This window comes from Salvelinus sp. IW2-2015, linkage group LG1, assembly GCF_002910315.2.
Source record: "Salvelinus sp. IW2-2015 linkage group LG1, ASM291031v2, whole genome shotgun sequence".
Classification (NCBI taxonomy): domain Eukaryota; kingdom Metazoa; phylum Chordata; class Actinopteri; order Salmoniformes; family Salmonidae; genus Salvelinus; species Salvelinus sp. IW2-2015.
Window position 1 is genome coordinate 19,146,736 of NC_036838.1, and position 25,414 is coordinate 19,172,149.

At 42.1% G+C, this 25,414-nt stretch overlaps 1 protein-coding gene across 1 annotated transcript; it reads right to left on the reverse strand.

Annotated features, from left to right (window-relative positions):
- Window positions 1-243: 243 nt before the first annotated feature.
- LOC111961648 (cilia- and flagella-associated protein 100-like) lies at window positions 244-25,095 on the reverse strand. Its single transcript, XM_070441587.1, has 16 exons — window positions 24,995-25,095; window positions 24,344-24,370; window positions 23,157-23,231; window positions 21,166-21,263; window positions 20,409-20,601; window positions 7,192-7,259; window positions 6,637-6,800; window positions 6,469-6,549; window positions 5,283-5,479; window positions 4,843-4,945; window positions 4,479-4,521; window positions 3,119-3,273; window positions 1,828-1,963; window positions 1,367-1,569; window positions 909-1,002; window positions 244-442 (listed from the first exon to the last, which is right to left on the reverse strand). Exons 1-16 carry the CDS (start codon window positions 25,044-25,046, stop codon window positions 329-331), a joined length of 1,803 nt encoding a protein of 600 aa, XP_070297688.1. The 5' UTR covers window positions 25,047-25,095; the 3' UTR covers window positions 244-328.
- Between the last annotated feature and the right edge of the window lie 319 nt (window positions 25,096-25,414).

The following is a 25,414-nucleotide window of genomic DNA, read 5'->3' on the forward strand; positions in this document are numbered from 1 at the left end:
ACACAAAATAATCAAAGTCTATAAAATGTGTGGGGAGAGTACTGTCCACCTGCCCTAGAAAGCTCTCCACCAAAACAAAGTCCACATGCTCCCCACCGAGTCAATATAAACAACCACCCAGTACCAAAGAAGTAGGACCTACCCCATCGTGACATCACCAGCGTCCAATGGAGACGTTTGAAAAGTCTTACTTATACCTGTCATGTCATATCCAATTATTGGTCAGTATTTACAGTGAGTCAGTCACAGCCCCACAATAGGCCAAAACATATTAAATGAGTTCTGGTCAGTAATGGCATAGGGGCTGTGTTGTGACTGACTCTGCCCTTTAGGTGAAGAAGTAAAGCTGCTCCTCTTTCTCCTTGTCTGAGATGTCATACACCTGGCTGGTCTTCAGCTTGCCGGCAGGGGGCTGTGATCTGGCCATCAGTTTCTTGCCAGTCTGGAGAAAAAGGCTTAAGTGTTAGCATCGTCAAATAAAGAGAACACAATGGTATGATTTCTGTAGTACAATTAATTATATGACATGAACTCTGGATATTTATCAAATGTCATGCTTATTCTCCATTTCTACCATATATTATAATAGAACAGTCCCCCAGGTAACTAAACCAATGGCTTAGGGCTGCATTTAATCCATATCGTGGAAGTATCACAGAAGATCCACGGTATAGCTCGATTGAAATTTAAAGGCAATGTTCCTGCATTCACGGTAAAATCTGCATATGTCGGCTCAATCAGAAATGACCTTACATTTTTTCATGCGGATCTTCTGCGATAGACTGAATCCAGCCCTTAGTTACGCAATGTAATCTGGGTTGTAGGCGTCTAATGAAAATGTCATGTTTCACACAGATTCTTCTGTAGGATTGTAATGGTGTGGTGTGGAGGCAGATTGTGTGACTGACTGTTTTCTTGATGTCAGCCTGGGCTCTCTCCAGGGCCCTCTTCAGCCTCTCCTCCTGGTGCTGCTTCGCCTGATGCATCTTCTCATCACGCATCCTAGGGAAAGGAAGCAAAGGATCATGGGCGGGAAAGGAGGAGAAGGGTCGATTAATTGAATCTAAACGGCTAAATCTCCAGTCTAGTTGTCAACTTCACAGAGATGTGCTTTAAACTGAAAGAGACTCAGCTCTGGCACCCAGCTACCACATGGAACACAAATTAGAATGGGGCCCAAGTCAAATTGCTGCCTATGACACCAGCACAGACCTCAGTAGTTTCTTCCCCTATGCATCAACCAACCATGTGCACTAGGCATAGCCTAAAGCTTAGATCCTTAAGACTTAGAGGTTGAAATGGAATGGGGCCAACCTGACTAGCCTATATGATGGTCCTACGAGGCTGTGTTCCGACTCTCCCCTACCTGAGCCTCCTTTCCTTCTCCTTGGTCCTCTCGGCCATCAGCAGCCGCTCCTTGGGGATCATCTCCACGTTCTCCAGCAGCTCGCCCAGACGGCTCTCGATAACCATCAGCATCTGCAACGTGCTCAGGTTGGCCTCTGTGTCGCCCACGCAGCTCCGGTACACCACCTCCACCTTAGCGCCCAGGGAGTCCAACATAACCTCCTACAGTGGAGGAACAAAGGTGAGAGAGAAAGATCTATATGATCTAAGGCCAATGACTGGCTCACTACTGATATTAGCATGTCCTCTGCATAACCGTCAGTGTGACCTGTCCCATTTCCCACTGTGAGTAGAAGTGTCAGTAGGCACACATCTAGGATTTGTTTACCTTCCCCAAATCCTAACATCGACCATTAGGGACGGACAGACTCTAAACTGACTGTAGATCACTGTCTCAAGGGCAACTTTTCTCTCTCCTACCTGGTCGGCGGATTTGTACTTCCCAAAGTTGAAGAGGCGGGCCCTCAGCTCCAGCTCGGCAGCCCGGTCCCTCTCCCTCTGGATGGTGTGGGTCATGACGTCTATCTGCTGGGTCAGCTGGACGGTTTCCAGCTCCCTGCAGAGAGGGGGGAAGGATGGAGAAAAGAATGGCGCACAGCCGCGCACACACATAGAAACGAATGCAGGTGAGGATTTTCTCCAAGGAACTATGAAGGGTACTCATGACATAAAACATCCTAGCACTTGTCAATGTCAGTCAAAATAATTTACTTTCTACAATAACTTAGAATTTTTATAGCTAATATCATGCTATTCTAAACATTTTGCCATGAGGCAGAGAGAAAATGTTGCTGTTTTAAAGCAAATTTCACACAATTCTACACATATTGCCATGGGGCAGAGATAAACTTTTGCAGTTTTATAGCTAATCTCATGCTAATTTTGCATTTTTAAAGCTAATTTCCTGCAATTCCACACATATTTACCCTTTTTGTTGGAGCATCTGCCAAGTGCCTAAACAGGCTACAATATTTCCAAAACTGTGCTGCACGTGTCCTCACCCACACCTCCCCAGCGAGCACATCACTCCAGTGCTGTTCAACCTCCACCGTTCAACCTCCACTACAAAATCCTGGTTCACACCTACCAAGCTATGAAAAACTCTGGACCAAAGTACCTGTCTGACCTCATTCTACCCTTCGATCCTCCAGGTCCATCTCCCTTCAACAGCCCTTCAGCAGACTATAAACTATGGGTGACAGGGCTTTCAGTTACGCGGCTCTGTGTCTGTGGAACGCACTTCCAGACACTATTAGGACTGCAGAGTCTCTGTCCTCATTTAAGGCACAGCTCAAGACCGTGCTGTTCAGTAAAGCTTTCTAGGACCTCTGCTAATTCTGTTCTCATGTCCTTCGGATCTGACCACACCTGCATATAACTTTGATTGTTGTCTGTGTTCTGGATTGTTTTTATTATCATTTATTTATTTTGTATTATTATTATTATTTATCTTTTCGCCTCTGGTCTGAGAAAAGCGCTTAACAAATTAAATTAATTATTAATATGAATTATATTGCTATTCTACCCATTTTGTAATGAAGCTGAAGGAATTTCCTATTTTTAAAACTAATTTCCTGCAATTCTGGAGTGAAAATGGCAGCCATATTGGTCAGGGAGAAATCCAAACCAGTGTAACCATTCACTTCCATCTGTGGTGCTCACTTCACTCTCTATCTACCTCTGACCTCTAACCCCAGCAGGTCTTACTTACATCTTCTTTTTTGTATGGTCCATGACCTTACTGAACACCTCCAGGGCCTCCTCCGTCTCCCTGGAGTTCTGGATCAGAGAGAGGTTCTGCTCCTCCAGCTCTGAAAGCAACTCCAGGAGCTGCCTGGGGTCCGTGAAATACAGCTCTGGGTGTTCCTGCAGGGGGTGACAATTCATCGTGTCATCTCTCCTCTCCTCCTTCTCAAAACCCATTGGATTAGAAGGTCGGAGGGGCGAGTTTTGAGAAGGAGGCGAGGAGAGTGGACGTGAGGAATTGAGGAAACGCAATAGAGATTCTCCCATAGACTTCTTCCAGGGCAAATTGATAAGTAGGCGTAAGTTTATAAAAATGTACAGGGAAAGTTATCCTTTAGCAGGAAGCTAGGTTGCCTGGATAGTGGGGTTGAAGTTCAACATAATCAGATTTTGGTTGGTTTTCCCAGATTAATCCTAGTCATGGAGCTCGTTTAAGTGGTAAGGCTGAAGCAACCGACTGCAGACGAAAGTCGAGGTTAAGTGAAGTCGAGTGAAGTCGGGGGAGGTGCATCTGCGACAGCAGAAAGTCGGACACAAATCAAATCAAATTTGTCACATGCGTCGAATACAACAGGTGTAGGTAGACCTGTGGTTTTTCAGCAGCAAGGCTCAGCGCAACATGGCTGTGTTGCCATTGTTTATACAAGCTTTTCTTTGTAATGTCAAAATAAACATGTCTCCAACCTCCATATTACACACTCACAAACTGTAAATATATGTGTGTACATTGTACTATCAATTAGTGAGAGAGAGCCTCAAATATCACATTAATTTGTACATATCCACTGTATACATGAATCGCGGCAAAGTTGGTTGTGGTTTCAGTCACGTGTTTTGTCACGTTCGCATAGATCAAACAAACACACCCAAATGATTGGTTGACAATAGAGCCTCCCACAATCCAGGCTATGGCTGTAGGATGAAGTTGGTGAAGAGCAACTGCAGAAGCTTGCAGTTGACTGCAGTCAAAGCTTCATGAGTTCATGCAGTCGTTGTGTAGGCGCGAGTCGAAAATGTTTATTCCCATAATGCAACACACTTTGGAAGGCGGCGACCAACAACGGTCAAAAGAGATCTGCTCGAACGCGCCTTTGGAGTAAAGGTATTTTAGTCGAGACTGATCCATTAAGCATACTTGTTAGGCCTGAGCTTAATCTGTGTCCGGAAAATCGGCCCTTGACATTTTAAGTCATATTCAGCCTGTATTCACTTTTTATTCAAACGTCTCATTTATTCAATTCTGGTGTCAGTTTATGGATGGCTAAAATTTGCATGTATGCAGTTATCCTCCAGTGTAATTCTTCTCTTCGAAAGTTGAAACTAACCTCATATTCAGAGCTGTCGGTCTCCAGTTCTGCCACAGGACTCCTGAAAAGACATGAACTCAGCACAAAAATGTGCCAAAATTATAGCATATAACATGGTCATATTCAAACCCACTTCCACTTCCACCAAACCCACTTCCACTCAGGGTATCTACTCACATAGATACCCTAGGCCACTGTTGTACTCGTGATTTGTGACACACACACACACACACACACACACACACACACACACACACACACACACACACACACACACACACACACACACACACACACACACACACACACCACACACACACACACACACACACACACACACACACACACACACACACACACACACACACACACACACACTCACGGTTTGTCACTCTGGCCTATCGACTGTCTAGAGGGGCCCTGGCATCCCGGAGAGGGGCAGCTCTCGACTCGCAAAGGACGCCCTGCTTTCCACACGTGTTGTGTGTGTGTTTTGTTGGTGTGTGGTGTGTGTGTGTGGTGTGTGTGTGTTGTGTGTGTGTGTGTGTGTGTGGTGTGTGTGTGTGTGTGGTGTGTGTGTGTGTGTGTGTGTGTGTTGTGTGTGTGTGTGTGTGTGTGTGTGGCGCGTGTGTACATGTGTGTAAGTGAGAGAGGGAGAGACAGGAAACAGAGATTAAAAAAGGGACGCTTTAGTATAGACACAAAATAGCATCAAATGCAACAGCCCATCACCATTTTACAGGCCACTACATCACAGCACTGAAGTCAAATGTTTATGCAACAATACATAACAAAACACTAAGAAAGAAGACATACTAGTACCTCTTTTCGGAGTGGCCCTCTCGTCTTTGTCTTTCTCTTTGGACTTGTCTTTGGTGGCAGACTTGGTGGCAGACTTGGCTTTGGGGGTCTTACCCTTGGCCCTCTGTGCCTCTTGCCACTCTGGAGGGGACAGCTTGAAGAGGAACTCCTTGTACATGTTGTACTCCTTTATGATGTCCTCAAACTTAGAGATGTCACTGCAGGAGAAGAGCAAGAGCATAATTTGCAATTATGTTAGCACAGCTGAAAACTGTTGTCCTGATTAAAGAAGTAATACAACTGGCCTTCTTTAGACTTTTGAGTACTGAGTTGAGTATCTGGAACATCAGCATTTGTGGGTTCGATTACAGGCTCAAAATGGCCAGAAACAAATAACTTTCTTCTGAAACGTCTATTCTTGTTCTGAGAAATGAAGGCTATTCCATGCGAGAAATTGGCAAGAAACTGAAGATCTCGTACAACGCTGTGAACTACTCCCTTCACAGAACAGAGCAAACTGTCCCTAACCAGAATAGAAAGAGGAGTGGGAGGCCCCGATGCACAACTGAGCAAGAGGCTTCATTAAATAGTACGCGCAAAACACCAGTTTCAGCATCAACAGTGAAGAGCCGACACCAGGATGCTGGCCTTCTAGGCAGAATTGAAAAGAAAAAGCCATATCTCAGACTGGCCAATAAAAATAAAAGATTAAGATGGTCAAAAGAATACAGACACTGGACAGAGCCTCTGCCTAGAAGGCCAGCATCCCGGAGTTGCCTCTTCACAGGGTTTTCTAATGATCAATTAGCCTTTTAAAATGATAAACTTGGATTAGCTAACACAACGTGCCATTGGAACACAGGAGTGGTGGTTGCTGATAATGGGCTTCTCTACGCCTATGTAGATATTCCATAAAAAATCAGCCGTTTCCAGCTACAAAAGTAATTTACAACATTAACAATGTCTAACTGTATTTCTGATCAGTTCTGTTATTTTAATGGACAAAAAAATTGCTTTTCTTTCAAAAACAAGGACATTTCTAAGTGACCCCAAACTTTTGAACAGTAGTGTACATGATGTGTAACCTTTATGACTTTTTCACGTGCATCAAGCATTGACTATAGTTTATTTACGCCAATAGTTCCAATATTATACTGAGGCGGGAGGCCATGGCCATCCTAGCTGTAATGCTCTGTGTACTACCCACCTCTTAATGGTCACCATCCTAGTCGTGAGCCTCTTGATCTCAGTCACCTTCTCCAGTTTCACTTTGGTCTCTAACTCAGCACTGTGCAAAATGGAGACACCATGTGATTTTATGAAGTAGAAGAGGAACATAGATTGTACATACATAAACCATATTGTTAGTTATTACACTTTGATGGCCTCCACAGAGTTCTTGTCATTCTCTTTGAGGAACTCGTCGAACATGATGGCGTCGTCCTCCAGGAACCGCTCGGCGCGCATCAGCTTCCTCTCCTCGCCGGCCGCCATTTTCTCCAGCTGCTCGATCTCTCCACGCTTCACAGCCAAGGAGTACTGGGAGAGAGGGGGAGAGAGATGAGGGAGATAGGGATGGGGAGAGAGAGATGGGGGGATTAGGGATGAGAAGGGACAGGCAGGGTTGGATGGATGGACAGGAGAGAGAAATATTGAGGGCGGGAAGAAGGGAGATGTCAAGAGGTGGGAAATGCCAGCAACTTGAGGGAGGTGGAGAAGCTTGTATTGACTGTACCTGCACACAGGCTACTCCTCACTAGTGGGAACCACTAAAGACGATGAATACATAACAATACATTTACTTTTAATTCAACGATCAAGCATTTCTGTATCGTATAAAGAACGAATATCTGTGGACACATTCCAGTTGTCATAAAGAGCATAACATGATCACCCGGGCAGTTTTTATGGACCGTCGTTCCCTTCTTACCTCCAGCAGAAACATCTCCCTTTTCTTGGTGATAAACTCATTCATGCTCTCTTTGTCAATATTGCGATCTGAGGAGGAACAGTATGGTTGGTTACACACACATATACATTCATGCCACACACACATCACAACTGCTGATAACAGACTCTGCTAAATACTGCACAATTTCAACACTTGCCCCCCAATCCCCCTTTCCCAAATACACGTGTAAATATGGGACTATAAATTGTGCCTTCCTGTATTATACTTTTGCTAAAATGTTTATTCTACTGAGTCATTTACTTTATGTTCACATTCTTATATTGTATTATTTCTTACTGTTGTTGCACTGTCAAGAAGGAACCTGCAAGTAAGCATTTGGTTGGATGGTGTATACAGATGTCGGATCTTAATTTGACCCATTTCATCGCAGGAGGAAATTAATCCTGCAGCAGGAGGACGTGAATGAATACTGAAAATGTAGAATTGGCGCAAGGAGGCAGCTGGAAGCAGTCTTTGTAGGTTATATAATGCAGTACCGTACCTACCATAAGCTGGGTATAAATACAGCATCTTCAGTTCCAACAGCCCCGAACCCAACTCATTGGAATGACCCAACTAGAGTTGAATGGCAGGAACCCAGTTACCAAGATTTACTGGGATTTGCCGCCCAAAACCACTCCCTTTTCCAGGGAAAAATAACTGTGAGAAAACGGTAAATTATAATTCATTATTTATGTGAACAGCATGGCGTGAAATGGAACTTTTAAATTCTACAGCGGCAAGAGAAAGTATGTGAACCCTTTGGAATTACCTGTATTTCTGCATAAATTAGTCATAACATTTGATCTGATCTTCATCTTAGTCACAACAATAGATGAACACAGTGTGCTTAAACTAATAAACCACACATGATTGTATTTTTCTTGTCTATATTGAATACATAATTTAAAAATTCACTGTGTAGGTTGCAAAAAGAATGTGAACCCCTAGGCTAATGACTTCTCCAAAAGCTAATTGGAGTCAGGCGTCAGCTAACCTGGAGTCCAATCAATGAGATGAGATTGGAGGTGTTGGTTAGAGCTGCCCTGCCCAACAAAAACACTCACAAAATTTGAGTTTGCTATTCACAAGAAGCATTGCCTGATGTGAACAATGCTTCGAACAAAATAGATCTCAGAAGACCTAAGATTAAGAATTGTTGACTTGCATAAAGCTGGAAAGGGTTACAAAAGTATTTCTTAAAACATTGATGTTCATCAGTCCACGATAAGACAAATTGTCTATAAATGGAGAAAGTTCAACACTGTTGCTACTCTCCCTAGGAGTGGCCGTCCTGCAAAGATGACTGCAAGAGCACAGTGCAGAATGCTCAATGAGGTTAAGAAGAATCCTAGAGTGTCAGCTAAAGACTTACAGAAATCTCTGGAACATGGTAACATCTCTGTTGACGAGACTACGATACGTAAAACACGAAACAAGAATGGTGTTCATGGCAGGACACCACAGAAGAAGCCACTGTTGTCCAAAAAAAAACATTGCTGCACGTCTGAAGTTTGCAAAAGAGCACCTGGATGTTCCACAGTGCTTCTGGCAAAATATTCTGTAGACAGATTAAACTAAAGTTGAGTTGTTTGGAAGGAACACACAACACTATGTGTAGAGAAAAAAAGGCACAGCACACCAACGTCAAAACCTCATCCCAACTGTAAAGTATGGTGGAGGGAGCATCATGGTTTGGGGCTGCTTTGCTGCCTTAGGGCCTGGACAGCTTGCTATCATCGATGGAAAAATGTATTCCCAAGTTTATCAAGACATTTTGCAGGATAATGTTAGGCTATCTGTCTGCCAATTGAAGCTCAATAGAAGTTGGGTGATGCAACAAGACAACGACCCAAAACACAGAAGTAAATCAACAAAGAATGGCTTCAACAGAAGAAAATATGCCTTCTGGAGTGGCCCAGTCAGAGTCCTGACCTCAACCTAATTTAAAATGCTGTGACATGACCTCGAGAGCAGTTCACACCAAACATCCTAACATCCCAGGAGCGGTAGAGATACTCTTAATGATTGGCTATGAAAAGCCAACTGACATTTACTCCTGAGGTGCTGACTTGTTGCACCCTCGACAACTACTGTGATTATTATTATTTGACCATGCTGGCCATTTATGAACATTTGAACATCTTGGCCATGTTCTGTTATAATCTCCACCCGGCACAGCCAGAAGAGGACTGGCAGCCCCTCATAGCCTGGTTCCTCTCTAGGTTTCTTCCTAGGTTTTGGCCTTTCTATGGAGTTTTTCCTAGCCAACGTGCTTCTACACCTGCATTGCTTGCTGTTTGATGTTTTAGGCTGGGTTTCTGTACAGCACTTTGAGATATCAAAGGGCTATATAAATACATTTGATTTTATTTGATATATGAAGATCAGATCAAATGGTATGACCAATTTACGCAGAAATCCAGGTAATTCCAAAGGGTTCACATACTTTTTCTTGCCAATGTATGCAATGTCTAAATCTGGTTTCTCTACGGCGCCTGCATGGTGAATCATCAACGCTCAGGGTAGGGACAGAGAGCCCATCTCAGAATGGAGCGCAGTTCACAATACATGTAGATCTGTCATAACTTTGATTCTTGGAACAGGTAGGCCTGCATTTGCTGCAGCATAGTCTATGCTACAGTAAAATAAAACCTGAATGCGCATCTATTTTACCCATCTCCATCTGGCTTTCAGGGGCCACCAAAAGGTTTTATTGTAAAGATTTTTTTTTAAATGCAGCTGCGGAGTTTTACAACAGCCTAGCACTCGAATATCGTTGCTTTAAATCAGTGCACGTGCGAGCACTTTCTCCATCAACTCCATTCAAATTGCATCCAAAATAGATAATCCTGTTCTATACTGAACAAATACATCAACGCAACATGTAAATTGTTGGTCCCACGTTTCATGAGCTGAAATGACAGATCCCAGAAATGTTTCATACACACAACAATCGTATATCTCTCAAATGTTGTGCACACATTTGTTTACATCCCTGTTAGTGAGCATTTTTCCTTTGCCAAGAAAATTCATCCTCCTGACAGATGTGGCATATCAAGAAGCTGATTAAACAGCATGATCATTATACAGGTGCACCTTATGCTGGGGACAATAAAAGGCCACACGAAAATTTGCAGTTTTGTCACACAATACAATGCCACAGATGTTTTAAGTTTTGAGGGAGTGTGCAATTGGCAAGTTGACTGCATGTCCACCAGAGCTGTTGCTAGAGAATTTAATGTTAATTTCTCTACCATAAACCGCCTCCAACGTTGTTTTAGAGAATTTGGTAGTATGTTCAACAGGCCTCATAACCGTAGACCACTTGTAACCACGCTTTCCCAGGACCTCCACATTCGGCTTCTTCACCTGCGGGATCATCTACATTTACATTACATTTAAGTCATTTAGCAGACGCTCTTATCCAGAGCGACTTACAATAAATAATCATCTGAGACCAGACACCCGGACAGCTGATGAAACTGTGGGATTGCACAACCGAATAATATCTGCACAAACTGTAGGAAACGGTCTCAGGGAAGCTCATCTGCGTGCTCGTCGGCCTCACCAGGGACTTGATCTGACTGCAGTTCGCCGTCGTAACCAATTTCAATGGGCAAATGCTCACCTTCGATGGCCACTGGGACGCTGTAGAAGTGTTTTCTTCACGGATGAATCCCGGTTTCAACTGTACCGGGCAGTATGGCATTGTGTGGGCTAGCGGTTTGCTGATGTCAACGTTGTGAACAGAGTGCCCCATCGTGCCGGTGGGGTTATGGTATGGGCAGGCAGAAGCTACGGACAATGAACACAATTGCATTTTATCAACGGAAATTTGAATGCACAGATATACCATGACGAGATCCTGAGGCCCATTGTGGTGCCATTCATCCGCCACCATCATGGCGGTCCCATGTCGCAAGGATCTGTACACAATTCCTTGAAGCTGAAAATGTCCCAGTTCTTCCATGAGCTGCATACTCCAGACGTGTCACCCATTGTGCATATTTGAGATGCTCTGGATCGACGTGTATGACACCACAATCAACAGCCTGATCAACTCTATGTGAAGGAGATGTCTTGCTACATGAGGTAAATAGTGGTCACACCAGACACTGAGTGGTTTTATGATCTGCGCCCCTACCTTTTTTTTAAGGCATTTGTGACCAACAGATGCACATCTGTATTCCCAGTCATGTGAAATCCATAAATTAGGTCCTAATGAATGTATTTCAATTGACTGATTTCCTTATATGAACTGTAACTCAGTAAAATCTTTGAAATTGTTGCATGTTGCGTTTATATTTTTGTTCAATATAGATTGATATATAGCCCTATGTATAGATGTCCTAGCGTACCTCTTTCAGATAATACATTCAATGCAGAATTAGCCTTATATTTAGCTAATTAATGATGGGTTATCCATAATAAGCTTCTAACCTATAGCCTCTGTCTGTTGCGCAATATGCATGCACCTGTGCTCCCCTGGCCTCTCTCCTTAAAAAAATGCGCCTTAGCTCTTGGAATCCCATGCAGGAAAAGCTAGACTAGAATAGCTTGCTGGACATTCTTTTTTTTAAAGATTTCTTATACCAATAGACTATTCGAAGAGGAACCCAAGCTGTTGTTTGCTGAATGTTAAATACAGCTGTTGTTTGCTGAATGTTAAATACAGCAGCCAATAGAACGCACAGGTAGTTTTAAAGAAGAGCGAAGGCTATAGCAGTTATTTATTCAGACCCACAACAATTCAATCTTCATGAAGAGAGGTGAAAGCCGCCTGCATCTAATTCTAGTCCTATATTATTCAAGGATGTCATTAGAATGATGAAGATAAGGACAATGAAACTTGAAACTTGTTTCCTTTACCTGTTGAAAGTGAGGAAGGAATGAAGCAACAATAGAGGAGGTAGGCTAATAACATTAGGGGAAATATTATGAAAGGTATATATATATATACAGTGGGAAGAACAAGTATTTGATACACCGCCGATTTTGCAGGTTTTCCTAATTACAAAGCATGTAGAGGTCTGTAATTTTTATCATAGGTACACTTCAACTGTGAGAGACGGAATCTAAAAATCCAGAAAATCACATTGTATGATTTTTAAGTAATTAATTTGCATTTTATTGCATGACATAAGTATTTGATACATCAGAAAAGCAGAACTTAATATTTGGTACAGAAACCTTTGTTTGCAATTACAGAGATCATACGTTTCCTGTAGTTCTTGACCAGGTTTGCACACAACTGCAGCAGGGATTTTGGCCCACTCCTCCATACAGACCTTCTCCAGATCCTTCAGGTTTCGGGGCTGTCGCTGGGCAATACGGACTTTCAGCTCCCTCCAAAGATTTTCTATTGGGTTCAGGTCTGGAGACTGGCTAGGCCACTCCAGGACCTTGGGATGCTTCTTACGGAGCCACTCCTTAGTTACCGTGCTGTGTGTTTCGGGTCGTTGTCATGCTGGAAGACCCGCCACGACTCATCTTCAATGCTCTTACTGAGGGAAGGAGGTTGTTGGCCAAGATCTCGCGATACATGGCCCATCCATCCTCCCCTCAATCCGGTGCAGTCGTCCTGTCCCCTTTGCAGGAAGCATCCCCAAAGAATGATGTTTCCCACCTCCATGCTTCACGGTTGGGATGGTGTTCTTGGGGTTGTACTCATCCTTCTTCTTCCTCCAAACACGGCGAGTGAGTTTAGACCAAAAAGCTCTATTTTGTCTCATCAGACGACATGACCTTCTCCCATTCCTCCTCTGGATCATCCAGATGGTCATTGGCAACTTCAGACGGGCCGTGACATGCGCTGGCTTGAGCAGGGGACCTTGCGTGCGCTGCAGGATTTTAATCCATGACGGCGTAGTGTGTTACTAATGGTTTTCTTTGAGACTGTGGTCCCAGCTCTCTTCAGGCCATTGACCAGGTCCTGCCGTGTAGTTCTGGGCTGATCCCTCACCTTCCTCATGATCATTGATGCCCCACGAGGTGAGATCTTGCATGGAGCCCCAGACCTAGGGTGATTGACCGTCATCTTGATCTTCTTCCATTTTCTAATAATTGCGCCAACGTTGTTGCCTTCTCACCAAGCTGCTTGCCTATTGTCCGTAGCCCATCCCAGGCTTGTGCAGGTCTACAATTTTATCCCTGATGTCCTTACACAGCTCTCTGGTCTTGGCCATTGTGGAGAGGTTGGAGTCTGTTTGTTTGATTGAGTGTGTGGACAGGTGTCTTTTATACAGGTAACGAGTTCAAACAGGTGCAGTTAATACAGGTAATGAGTGGAGAACAGGAGGGCTTCTTAAAGAAAAACTAACAGGTCTGTGAGAGCCGGAATTTTTACTGGTTGGTAGGTGATCAAATACTTATGTCATGCAAAAAAATGCTAATTAATTACTTAAAAATCATACAATGTGATTTTCTGGATTTTTGTTTTAGATTCCATCTCTCACAGTTGAAGTGTACCTATGATAAAAATTACAGACCTCTACATGCTTTGTAAGTAGGAAAACATGCAAAATCGTTAGTGTATCCAATACTTGTTCTCCCCACTGTATATGCATTAGCCTACTGTTCCAAAATGTGTTTTTTTCTGTTTTTTAAATCTAATTTTACTGCTTGCATCAGTTACTTGATGTGGAATAGAGTTCCATGAGTCATGGCTCTATGTAGTACTGTGCGCCTCCCATAGTCTGTTGTGGAATTGGGGACTGTGAAGAGACCTCTTGTGGCATGTCTTGTGGGGTATGCCTGGGTGTCCAAGCTGTGTGCCAGTAGTTTAGACAGACAGCTCAGTGCATTCAACATGTCAATACCTCTCATAAATAGAGTAGTGATGAAGTCAATCTCTCCTCCACTTTGAGCCAAGGAGAGATTGACATGCATATTATTAATATTAGCTCTCTGTGTACATCCAAGGGCCAGCCATGCTGCCCTATTCTGAGCCAATTACAATTTTCCTAAGTCCTTTTTGGTGGCACCTTTACCACACGACTGAACAGTAGTCAAGGTGCGACAAAACTAGGGCCTGTAGGGTTACTCCAAGCAGTTTAGTCATCTCAACTTGCACAATTTCCACATTATTTATGACAAGATTTAGTTGAGGTTTAGGGTTAAGTGAATGTTTTGTCCCAAATACAATGCTTTTAGTTTTGGAAATATTTATGGCTAACTTATTCCTTGCCACCCACTCTGAAACGAACTGCAACTCTTTGTTACGTGTTGCAGTCATTTCAGTCGCTGTAGTAGCTGACCTGTATAGTGTTGAGTCATCCGCATACATAGGCACTCTGGCTTTACTCAAAGTCAGTGGCATGTCGTTAGTAAAAAATAAAAGCAAGGCATAAACATCTACCCTGTGGAATTCCTGATTCTACCTGGATTATGTTTGAGAGGCTTCCATTAAAGAATACCCTCTGTGTTCTGTTAGACAAGTATCTCTTTATCCACATTATAGCAGGGGGTTTAAAGCCATAACACATATGTTTTCCAGCAGCAGACTATGATCGATAATGTCAAATGCTGCACTTAAGTCTAACAAGACAGGCCCAACAATAATTTTATCATCAATTTCTCTCAGCCAATCATCAGTCATTTGTCATTTGTGTAGGTGCTGTGCTTGTTGAGTGTCCTTCCCTATAAGCGTGTTGAAAGTCTGTTGTCAATTTGTTTACTGTGAAATAGCATTGCATCTGGTCAATCTGGTATTCAGACCCCTTGACTTTTTCCACATTTTGTTATGTTACAGACTTATTCTAATATTGATTATATAATGTTTTTCCCTCATCAATCTACACACAATACACTATTATGACAAAGCAAAAACAGGGTTTTAGAAATGTTTGCAAATTTATTACAAATAAAAAACAGAAATACCTTATTTACATAAATATTCAGAAACTTTGGTATGAGACTCGAAATTGAGCTCAGGTGCATCCTGTTTCCATTGATCATCCTTGAGATGTTTCTACAACTTGATTGTAGCACCTGTGGTAAATTCAATTGATTGGACATAATTTGGAAAGGCACACACCTGTTTATATAAGGTTCCACAGTTGACAGTGCACATCAGAGAAGAAACCAAGCCATGGGGTCGAAGGAATGAGGTCAAAGGAATTTTCCGTAGAGCCACCGGACTCTTACTACTCCACCAATTAGGCCTTAATGGTAGAGTGGCCAGACGGAAGCCACTCCTCAGTAAAAGGCACATGACAGCCTACTTGGAGTTTGACAAAAGGCACCTAAAGGACTCTCAGACCAGGAGAAAAAAGATTCTCTGGTCTGATGAAACCAAGATTGAACTCTGGCCTGAATGCCAAGCATCACGTCTGAAGGAAACCTGGCACCATTACTACGGTAAAGCATGGTGGTGGCAGCATCATGCTGTGGGGATGTTTTTCAGCGACAGGGACTGGGAGACTAGTCAGGCTTGAGGGAAAGATGAACGGAGCAAAGCACAGAGAGATCCTTGATGAAAATCTGCTCAAGACCTCAGACTGGGGCAAAGGTTCACCTTCCAACAGGACAGTGACCCTAACCACACAGCCAAGACAACACAGGAGTGGAAAATATTGGATATAAAAAAAATACTGGAAAATATTCAACCCTAGACCCCACCCCATGGCCCAACTAGCAATTTGTGCAATTTATGCCAGTCCAATGGTGGTCCCGACAGCGTGCAAAAAAAGGGCCAGGGGCGGGGGGAGGATTACTCTTAAATATAGGATGGTATCCGTAATTCGGCTATGCATATTGGGAGAGAACACGTGATGATGATGGTTCATTGATTTGTGCAGGACAGTGATTTAATAGGCTAAGCCTACTGAAATAGATCTCCCCTCATTCTGAATTTTGAACAGACACTGTATGTATTTCTATCTCTGTCATATGAAACTGCTGGCATGTGCTGCGCTGATAATGTGAAAAAAATATTGTTCATCAACATTCTAAGAATTCTATATATATATGGGGCATACAACAATCTCAACTCTGTAGATTTTGCTGCGAAGAGACAGAATCAATAGATCATTTATTCTGGTATTGCCCCTATGTAGCTTGTTTCTGGTCACTGGTTCAGGAACGGTTAAAAAAATCACAACATACACTTATAATTAACCTTACAAATAGCAGTGTTGGGCGATATGGAAAGCCATAGTCGGTCAATAAATAATATAATAATACTCGTAGGAAAAGTTTTCATCTTTAGCTCACAATCTGTGGATACCATATGATTAGAAAGGTAAAAAAATGTATGTAAAACATCACAGCACAATTGAAAGATATGTGGCACATGGAAACCAGACGAGGGTGGTCTATGGTGATGGGTGGGATGGGCTGAGAGTGGCTGAGGGTTGGGATTAAAGAGATTATATTTGGTAATGTATTATCGTTATGTGACTGATTTATATAAAAGTACCATGTATGCAAAATGTGTTTGCAAAATGTACTGTATATGTAAAATGTATGTGTAAAATGTATGTATGTGTAGCAGAAAAGCTTTAAAAAACAAAAATATATTTGTCCTCCGAAGAGGAAGGGTGGGGTAAAAAAAAAAATTATAACAAAAAAATAATAAACATTCTAAGGTTAACGTTCTGATGGGGACAGCAGACTGGGATAGGGACATATTCAATCAATCCCAGTCTACTGTCCCCACGTGCTTCAAGATGGCCACCATTGTTCCTGTTCCCAAGAAAGCTAACTGAACTAAATGACTATGGCCCCATAGCACTCACTTCTGTCATTATGAAGTGCTTTGAGAGACTAGTCAAGGATCATATCACCTCCACCCTACCTGATACCCTAGACCCACTCCAATTTGCTTACTGCCCCAATAGGTCCACAGACGATGCAATCGCCATCACACTGCACACTGCCCTATCCCATCTGGACAAGAGGAATACCTATGTAAGAATGCTGTTCATTGGCTACAGCTCAGCATTCAATACCATAGTACCCTCCAAACTCATCATTAAGCTTGAGACCCTGGGTCTCGACCCCGCCCTGTGCAACTAGGTCCTGGACTTTATGACGGACCGCCCCCAGGTGGTGAAGGTAGGAAACAACATCTCCACCCAGCTGATCCTCAACACTGGTACCCCACAAGGGTGCATTCTCAGCCCTCTACTGTACTCCCTGTTCACCTATGACTGCGTGGCCATGCACACCTCCAACTCAATCATCAAGTTTGCAGACGACACTACAGTGGTAGGCTTGATTACCAACAACGACGAGACAGCCTACAGGGAGGAGGTGAGGGCCATCGGAATGTGGTGTCAGGAAAATAACCTCTCACTCAACGTCAACAAAACAAAGGAGATGATCGTGGATTTCAGGAAACAGTAGAGGGAGCACCCCCCCTATCCACATCGACGGGACAGTAGTGGAGAAGGTGGAAAGTTTTAAGGTCCTCACCGTACACATCACGGACAAACTGAAWTGGTCCACCCACACAGACAGCGTGGTGAAGAAGGCGCAACAGCACCTCCTCAACCTCAGGAGGCTGAAGAAATTTGTCTTGTCACCTAAAACCCTCACAAACTTTTACAGATGCACAATCGAGAGCATCCTGTTGGGCTGTATCACTGCCTGGTGCCACCTTTTTTAGACTGCAGGTCCACTGGGGCGTATATTCAAGCAAGCAATAGGCAGAATACATGATTTGTGGCCTCAGTGCCTGTATGGTCCTGTGGCTACAGCCGCGGACCCCGCCGCACATTATGTCAGAGCTGGCATGGGATTGAATCCGGCCCACTGCCCTTTGACTCCCCCTCCCCTATCTTCCCTGTATTTCCAACACTTGTTTATCTCTTCAATAAAAGCAAAACAATTATGACAGGAGTGAGACTGCCCCATTCCTTAAAAATATATTTAAGAAAGAATAATAATAGGCTTGTATAAAATAATGATAATACGGTATAATGATGATCTAGGCTAGGCCTTATAATAGGACATTTAGCAGTGGGAGGATTTTAACATTAACACATGGGTGCGGCAAATTGCCAGATTCTTGAATGATAATGACCGAATCATTGTTGCATGATTAAAGAGACAGGGTTGGCGCAAATTGCAGGAGTGGGGGTGGTGAAATCAGCTGTTCAACAAGTTGTCAATCAACTGATGGCCCAAATCAGCTCATCAACTCAGCCAGGGAAACACAAACAGTAGCCTATTAATGGTTTTTACACATTTTCATTATGTGACAATGGATGGCTAACGGGTAGCCTACAGAATATATTGTTGGAATATAATCAAATAACAAGGGGCCTATTGCAAACATTGATGGCACTAGATTATCGCCAGCTGATGTCTCATTAAACAATCAATACATTCTAAATTCACCCGCACAGCTGATCTAAATTGCAACCATTATTGGTCACCTCATTACCATTCCCTATCAGATGTCATCGTTACCTTAGTCCTGCTTGCAATCAAAGTCTTTCAAGATATGTTCGCCCTCTGGTTGGTATTGTCATCGGAACAACTTTTTGAACAGACTAAGGGCGATTGATCTACTGTATTTGACAAGCATTCCATACAATTTAAATAAAGTACTTCCTCGCTCACCACGGCAAATCTACTGTGGCAATTTACCTGACACTTTGTATGACTGGAAACTAATGTTTGTGTAGCCTACTGTTCTTATTTTATTAGTTTCCTATTTCGGACATCTATTAAATACAACTGTCTATAAAAGTGTCTGGTAGGGTAATTTCTTATCAAAATCGGGGTAAAATATCTGAAATGTGTAACTAAATCAAGTCAATGGGGAGATTGAGTTATTTGTGCCAGAAGGGTATGGGCCAGAATCGAACCCATGCCAACACAGTAAGCCTACATGTGCACGCTGAAGGAAGCAGCCCTAACCACTAGACCACCCAGACCACAATTGAGCTACATTTTGACAGTTGATTGGCAACATTAGGTTCGCTAGAACTCCTAAGCTGTCCTCTTTTTCGATAACATATACTGTAGAGCTATAAAAAAAAAAGGGCTTTCACGCGCCATTGTGCTCCATTCCGTAGGCTACCTCATTATTCTCAATTTCATCTTGTCTTTACAGGTGATATTATAGGCCTATGCGTGCAATTAGTTTTGATAGGCTACAGTAGGCCATAGTTTAGGTGTAGCCTACTGTACAGCTGCATTTCGGATACACTTGACACCTGTATGTCATAGCCTAGTGGAGACCAAAATATAGCTTGTGTTAATAAGCTATATAAAACGAAGGTTGTTGATGTGTATGGCTGAATGTTGCAGTAATAGGACCTAGGCCTAGCATTTGAGCGAGAGAGAGGATGATTTTGATAGCAAGCCCTGATCCCAATGACTGCCCCCGCATGGAGAGAAAGAGAACTGCTCATTTTGATGCAGTAGGGAAAAGATTGATCATGGACTCTGTTCCACATAGCGGTTGTTTAGGTGGTGTCGGAGGTGGAACTGTGTTAGAGCTGTCAAATCCACAAGTGGCTCCTGGCATTATACCTAAAATAGACATTGCCATTGGCTGCACAAGTCACATTAACAGAAATCTCATGCAAAGGAGTCACATTAACAGATATATCATGCAGAAGAGTCACATTAACAGAAATCCCATGCAGCCTTGTTTACAAATTCGAACACTGGAATGTGAGATTTGGATGATAGAAAATCCTCATTATTTTGTTTCATGATTTTTTAATTTGAGTGTAATTATTTCTATATAGGCTATACTTTCTCGCTATGAACTATCTAACAAGAGTGGGGCGGGCGTGGCTTCGTGACAATGATCGCAAGAGCAGCTGCTCACCGATTTGATGGCTCCAACTGCAGTTCCACCTCTGACACTGCCAAAACATCTGCTATGCGGGTGTCTGCTATCGCCGGTTAACACTTGATCTGATTGAATCTAGGCCCAAGTTAAGATCTGTCATCTGTACCACCAACTTGAAATAGCACGGCATTGTCAAACGATGGGCCTGAGGTTAGGTATAAAGGCAGAGGCAAATAAAAAGTATTGTTTGGCAGTCTGTATTTTCAGTGCACTGGATTGACCATAATAATTACTTCAGTTGTGTCAATGACTCCAGTGCAAGCCTAAGGCCTTTGTGTTTAGGCCTACACTATACAGTACGTGTGTGTATGACCTAAAGTGTGTGTCATAACATGTCGATTATGGTGAGGCAACATGGTGTGTGTTGGTGTGTGTGCACCTTTGATCATGGCCACCCTCCAGGCAGGGGTGTTTTGTTGCTGGGCCAGGCTGCTCTCCTCCCCTCCTGGCTGGGCTGTGTCCTCCTCCATCCCCTCTCTCAGCTCCCTGAGGAGGTCACCCTGCTTGGCCTTCATACGGCCCGCATAGGTCACCTTCTCATGGACCCGCAAACTCAACTGGCTCTGCAGCTCCTGGAAAGAAAATAGGTGCATGATTTGACATGATGTTGGACAGATACCAGTTGGACAGAGGTAACTAAAAAGTAACTATATGTGTAATGCATTGAATAAAACATGATTTTGTCCGGGATTCAAACAAAGGCCAGGATTCAATCCGATCATGGGGTATAGCAGAGAAGAAGAGACGAAGCGAGAGGTTTCAGTTTCGCCAAAATCTGTCCAAAATAAGACCACTTATTTTGGACCAAGCTTGTCACCTGCCTTCCTGCCTTTGGGACAACTACTCCTATTGTTAGGGCGAAGATATCAGCATCTCGCCATTAAATACAGATCTCTGGTTACAGGCATTGTAGCTTTAAAAGGCAATGTTACCGCATTCGCGGAGATCCCATTCACGGCAAACACTGCATATGTCGGCTCAATCGGAAATTGCCTTTAAAAAACGCAATGACAGATACCCCATGATCAGATTGAATCCTGGCCAAAGTTACATTGTCAACAATTGTATTTAATCTATAATAATGACGCTAAAATATTTATTGTCACACACACGTGCACACACACACACATACACACCAGTTTCCTGCGCTCCTTTTCCTTGTTCCTGATCAGAAATATGTTGCTGTTGTCAAGCACTTTAAAAGGGTTCGCCACAGGCATCTGTTTGCATACATCTTCACACATAGCAATAAAAAACAGGGACAAATGTCAGAAGAAGAGTAGCCCATATACTACTGCGGCTTGCATTTAAACCAGTACCAGTAAATTGACCTCTCAAAAACAGCATGCATGTTGCACCAACACAATACCAAGAATAAACTAGTAGGGGAGAGTGGGGTAAGTTGAGCCAAAGGAGTAAAGGCGTCAGCATGCTTCAGTTCAGTTGGTGCCTAGCCGAACTCGGCTAGCCAAACCGAACGAGTGTGCTCCCATACTCCATTAAAAGACCTTCGCTTGAAAATTCTAAAAAGCAGCAATAGTAGTGTTTGTCCATTTTGAAATGCCGTAGCCAGTATACACTTCCTCAAAATATTTAGAATGAATCCAAGATAACTCAAGAAATGTTGAAGTTTTTGCCGAGATCTTATTTGCGCAATTTCACATCTAACTAAGATGTTTGGTGAAGTAATTCTTCATGAAAAAATGTACATGAAGATAAGTTGTCTCTTGTTGAATGATAACAAAGACTATATTGAAGAATCCCTACTGTTGACCAATCACCGACTAAGGGCGCAGACTTCAGCTGCGAACTTTGGCTCGCCTCCAGAAAAAATGTTGTGTGCCTGAATAGCTGAAAAAACAGTCACTGAAGTCCAAAACAAACAAAAACGTCACAAAATGTCATCATATTATATGCACGAACTCTTCCGAACTGTTTCGGCTAGGAAGCATGCGTTTACGAGACCATACACAAAATGAATAATTTTCCCAAATATTTAGGAAGAGCTCATCATTTCATGGAGTCTGTGAAGGAAGGAACCATATAGAAAAAGTGGTGCGCAAGTTATGTACATAAAACTGTTTTTCACCAAGTCAATTTAATTTATTGTGTTACAGGTTTCATAATGCTAGGATCTAAACCAAAGTACTGTATATAATTTTAAGATTATTCAATACATCAGTTGGAGTCTCTATATCTTCAATAGGTGGTCCTAAACTTTGCATGAAAGTGCTTCCTTGTAGCTGTGTGGGCTAATATAGTTCAAATGTTTGCCTTGGGGTCAGTTGAACCAATGACAAATTGAGCGAATTGAAGTATTTTATTCCCAGGTGTAATGCAAGGCATTATCGCTGGGATATGACGTAACAACAGGGCCTGGCCTATGGTAAAAGTTTTTTTTTTAAGTACAAAGTGTTTGTTGTGTTAAGCCTGTGTTAAAAGACCCTTAAAATTATTAAAAGACAGAAAAAAAGCAATTGTGATTGTGTTTAATTGTATTTGGGAAATAAAGATAGACATGGTTTTAAAAAGGTAGTGGTAATATTTCATTCAGTACAGGAATTTTTTGGCGACTAAACTGACCCTTTCCCGCACCTCAACTTTCCCCATAACCGGCTATGTTTTTAAAACTGTAATGTTTACATGAATTCGGAGTATTTCCACGGATACAAAACATCCTGAAATATATGTATACGTCTTTGTTAGAAACAATACTATATCTCCCTTGGCAGAGTGATGCTGAATGTAAAAAATGTCTCAATGTACCCCACTCTCCCCTACTACTATTTTACTGTCTTTGTGTACCTAGGATGGTGTCATACATTTCAGAACCTGTTGATTGAACTGTTGATTACATTTTCTATACAGTTTTTATTGAATTATTTTATCTACAGTAGTTTTTAACAGGTTAACCCTAGACTGGAATGAAGTGGGATTAGAGTGATGTCATAAGAGTCAAATGACTAAGTGAGATGAACGAAATGGAATTGGAACATGATGTTTCCATGATTTCTTCCTAGTCTATTTTATGACAGAATCATTCTATGGGTAACCTCAAAGTGACTCATCGTCAATATTACAAGTAATGCTAACCAGTTAGTTAGATGATATGTACAATAGCTACTACCTGTAGATATCACTGACTTGGTGGCACTCGCCGACTGGGCAACTATCACGGGACCTGACAGCATGTTTGGTCCTCCTGTCGAATAGAATCGCATACAAAATATAGAAAATCAAAACTAGAATTCACACCCAGTAGAAACAGTAGGGTTATTATGTGTAAAGTAGCCTAGTCTTGCATGGCGAGCCTTCAAAAAACGTGTCTCATTCACCATGGGAGAGTGGGGTAAGTTGAGCGAAAGGAGTTGAGCCATCCTTGTTTCTAAGAAACCATACACAAAATGAATCGTTTGACCAAATGTTTAGGAAGAGGTAATAATTTCATAGAGTCTGTGAAGGAAGAAACTACATTGAAAAAGTGGTAGGAAAGTTAGGTCCATAAAACTGATTTTCACTGAGTAAAATGAATGTATTATGTTCAGAGGTTTCATAATGCTTGTATCTAAACCAAAGTAGCTCGTTGTAAGATTTCTCTAGACATCAGTTGGGGTCTCTATAAGCTTCAAAATGAGGTCCTGAACCTAGCATGAACGTGCATCCCTTGTAGCTGTGTGGGCTAATATAGTCAAAATGTTTGCCATGGGGTAAGTTGACCCAATTGTTGAGCCAATGGCAAGTTGAGCAAATTGAAGTGTTTTCTTCCCAGGTGTAATGCAAGGCATTATTGCTGGGATATGAGGTAACAACCGAGCCTGGCCTATGTTAAAAGTGTTGTTGTTTTTTAAGTACAGTGTTTGTTAGGTATTAAGCCTGTGTTAAAAGATGCTTAAAATTATTAAAAGACAAAAAAGTGATTGTGATTGTGTTGAATTGTGTTTGGGAAATAAAGATGGACATACTTTTAAAAAGGTAGTGTTAATATTTCATTCAGTACAAAAATGTGTAGGCGGCTTAACTGACCCTGTCCCATGGCTCAATTTCCCCCATATGTGCCAAGAGACCACATTTTTTGGACAAGCTCTGTTTTCAAAACTTTCACGTTTACATGAATTCTGATTATTTCCAGGGATACACAACACCCTGAAATATATGTAGATATCTTTGTTAGAAAGAATAGTATATTTCCCTTGACGGAGTGATGTTAAAAGTAAAAAAATGGCTCAACTTACCCCACTCTCCCATATGTGTTTAGTTACAGCCATTGTACAGTATCAGCGTGTCAAGATGAAGACTTATATGACTGATACTTACTGTGTCTTGATGTTGGTGACAGCATCCCTAGAGTAGAAAGTGAATGCAAGTTACCACAATTAGGGTTGCTAAGACTGATAAATAGGGGACAGGTTTTTTCACACATTGCATGTCAACTATAAGTTAATCGAATACCCAGGGTATTCACAATGGTGAATGTGGTAACAAGTTAATTCTCTAAATGGTTAGTAACATCATAGGCTATTTTCTGTCCACATTCTAACTGTGTAAGACATGTCTATAGTTTTGCCTAGTTGTTTTCATCAAGAGAATGTTACAATAATGTTTCATTTAAAACGGGCCTAAATTTCTCTTTAATAGGCAGGATTTCTGTTAATAGCTGTGCTCCTTGGTATCCTTGTCCTTTATAGCGTCAGCTGTGTTCTTTGTGTCAGTTGCCCTGTCAATTTGTTTTCTATTTGGTTTTAATTTTATGCAGTTTGAGATGATTCTGTATAATGAAAAGCTCTTCACAAATGTAATAAATTATTCTTATTATTTATGTTTCCAAAAGTTTATCAACAATGTCGCCCAAAAATCTAAAAATGGAGCCAAATTGGCTTGTTGTAACATCCAAAATATTTTACAACCCACTTTATCTAATATTATGTCAGAGTAAAATACGGTTTTGTTTTGAACATCTTCCCTTACCTTCAATTAGATTAATCCCTTTACAGTGTATTCTGCTGAAACACTTTGTCATATGAACATCTTGAGAGAGTTCTACCCTTTTTCTTCGGGAACTCGATTGTCCTAAGTTTGCGTTCTGTTGCCGTGGTAACATTATTGTTCAGAAGGTTCTATTTTCTTACCACTCGATGACGCTGTTTCCCAACATTCTACCCAGTCGTCAAACGCTTGTGTTCTATGTTACTGCATTTTATAAGACTGTCAGGGAATTTTGGAGTCAGATTGCTTAGCATCAAATTGCCCGGGAGGTCTCATTTGTTTACATTGGGCACGGAAGAATACTTGATAGGTTATTATAGCACAACTGACCATTTTGGGTATGAGCCAGACCACCACCGGTAATTCTATGATATTTGTACCCATATTTGCATAGTCCATGTG

Coding starts and splice junctions, on each gene's coding strand:
- LOC111961648 (XM_070441587.1), bottom strand. CDS start 25,046: ATGACAAAGTGTTTCAGCAGAATACACTGTAAAGGGATTAATCTAATT. Junction 23,232..24,343: donor GTCACCAACATCAAGACACA/GTAAGTATCAGT, acceptor TCTATTCGACAG/GAGGACCAAACATGCTGTCA. Junction 21,264..23,156: donor CAAGTCAGTGATATCTACAG/GTAGTAGCTATT, acceptor CTATGTGTGAAG/ATGTATGCAAACAGATGCCT.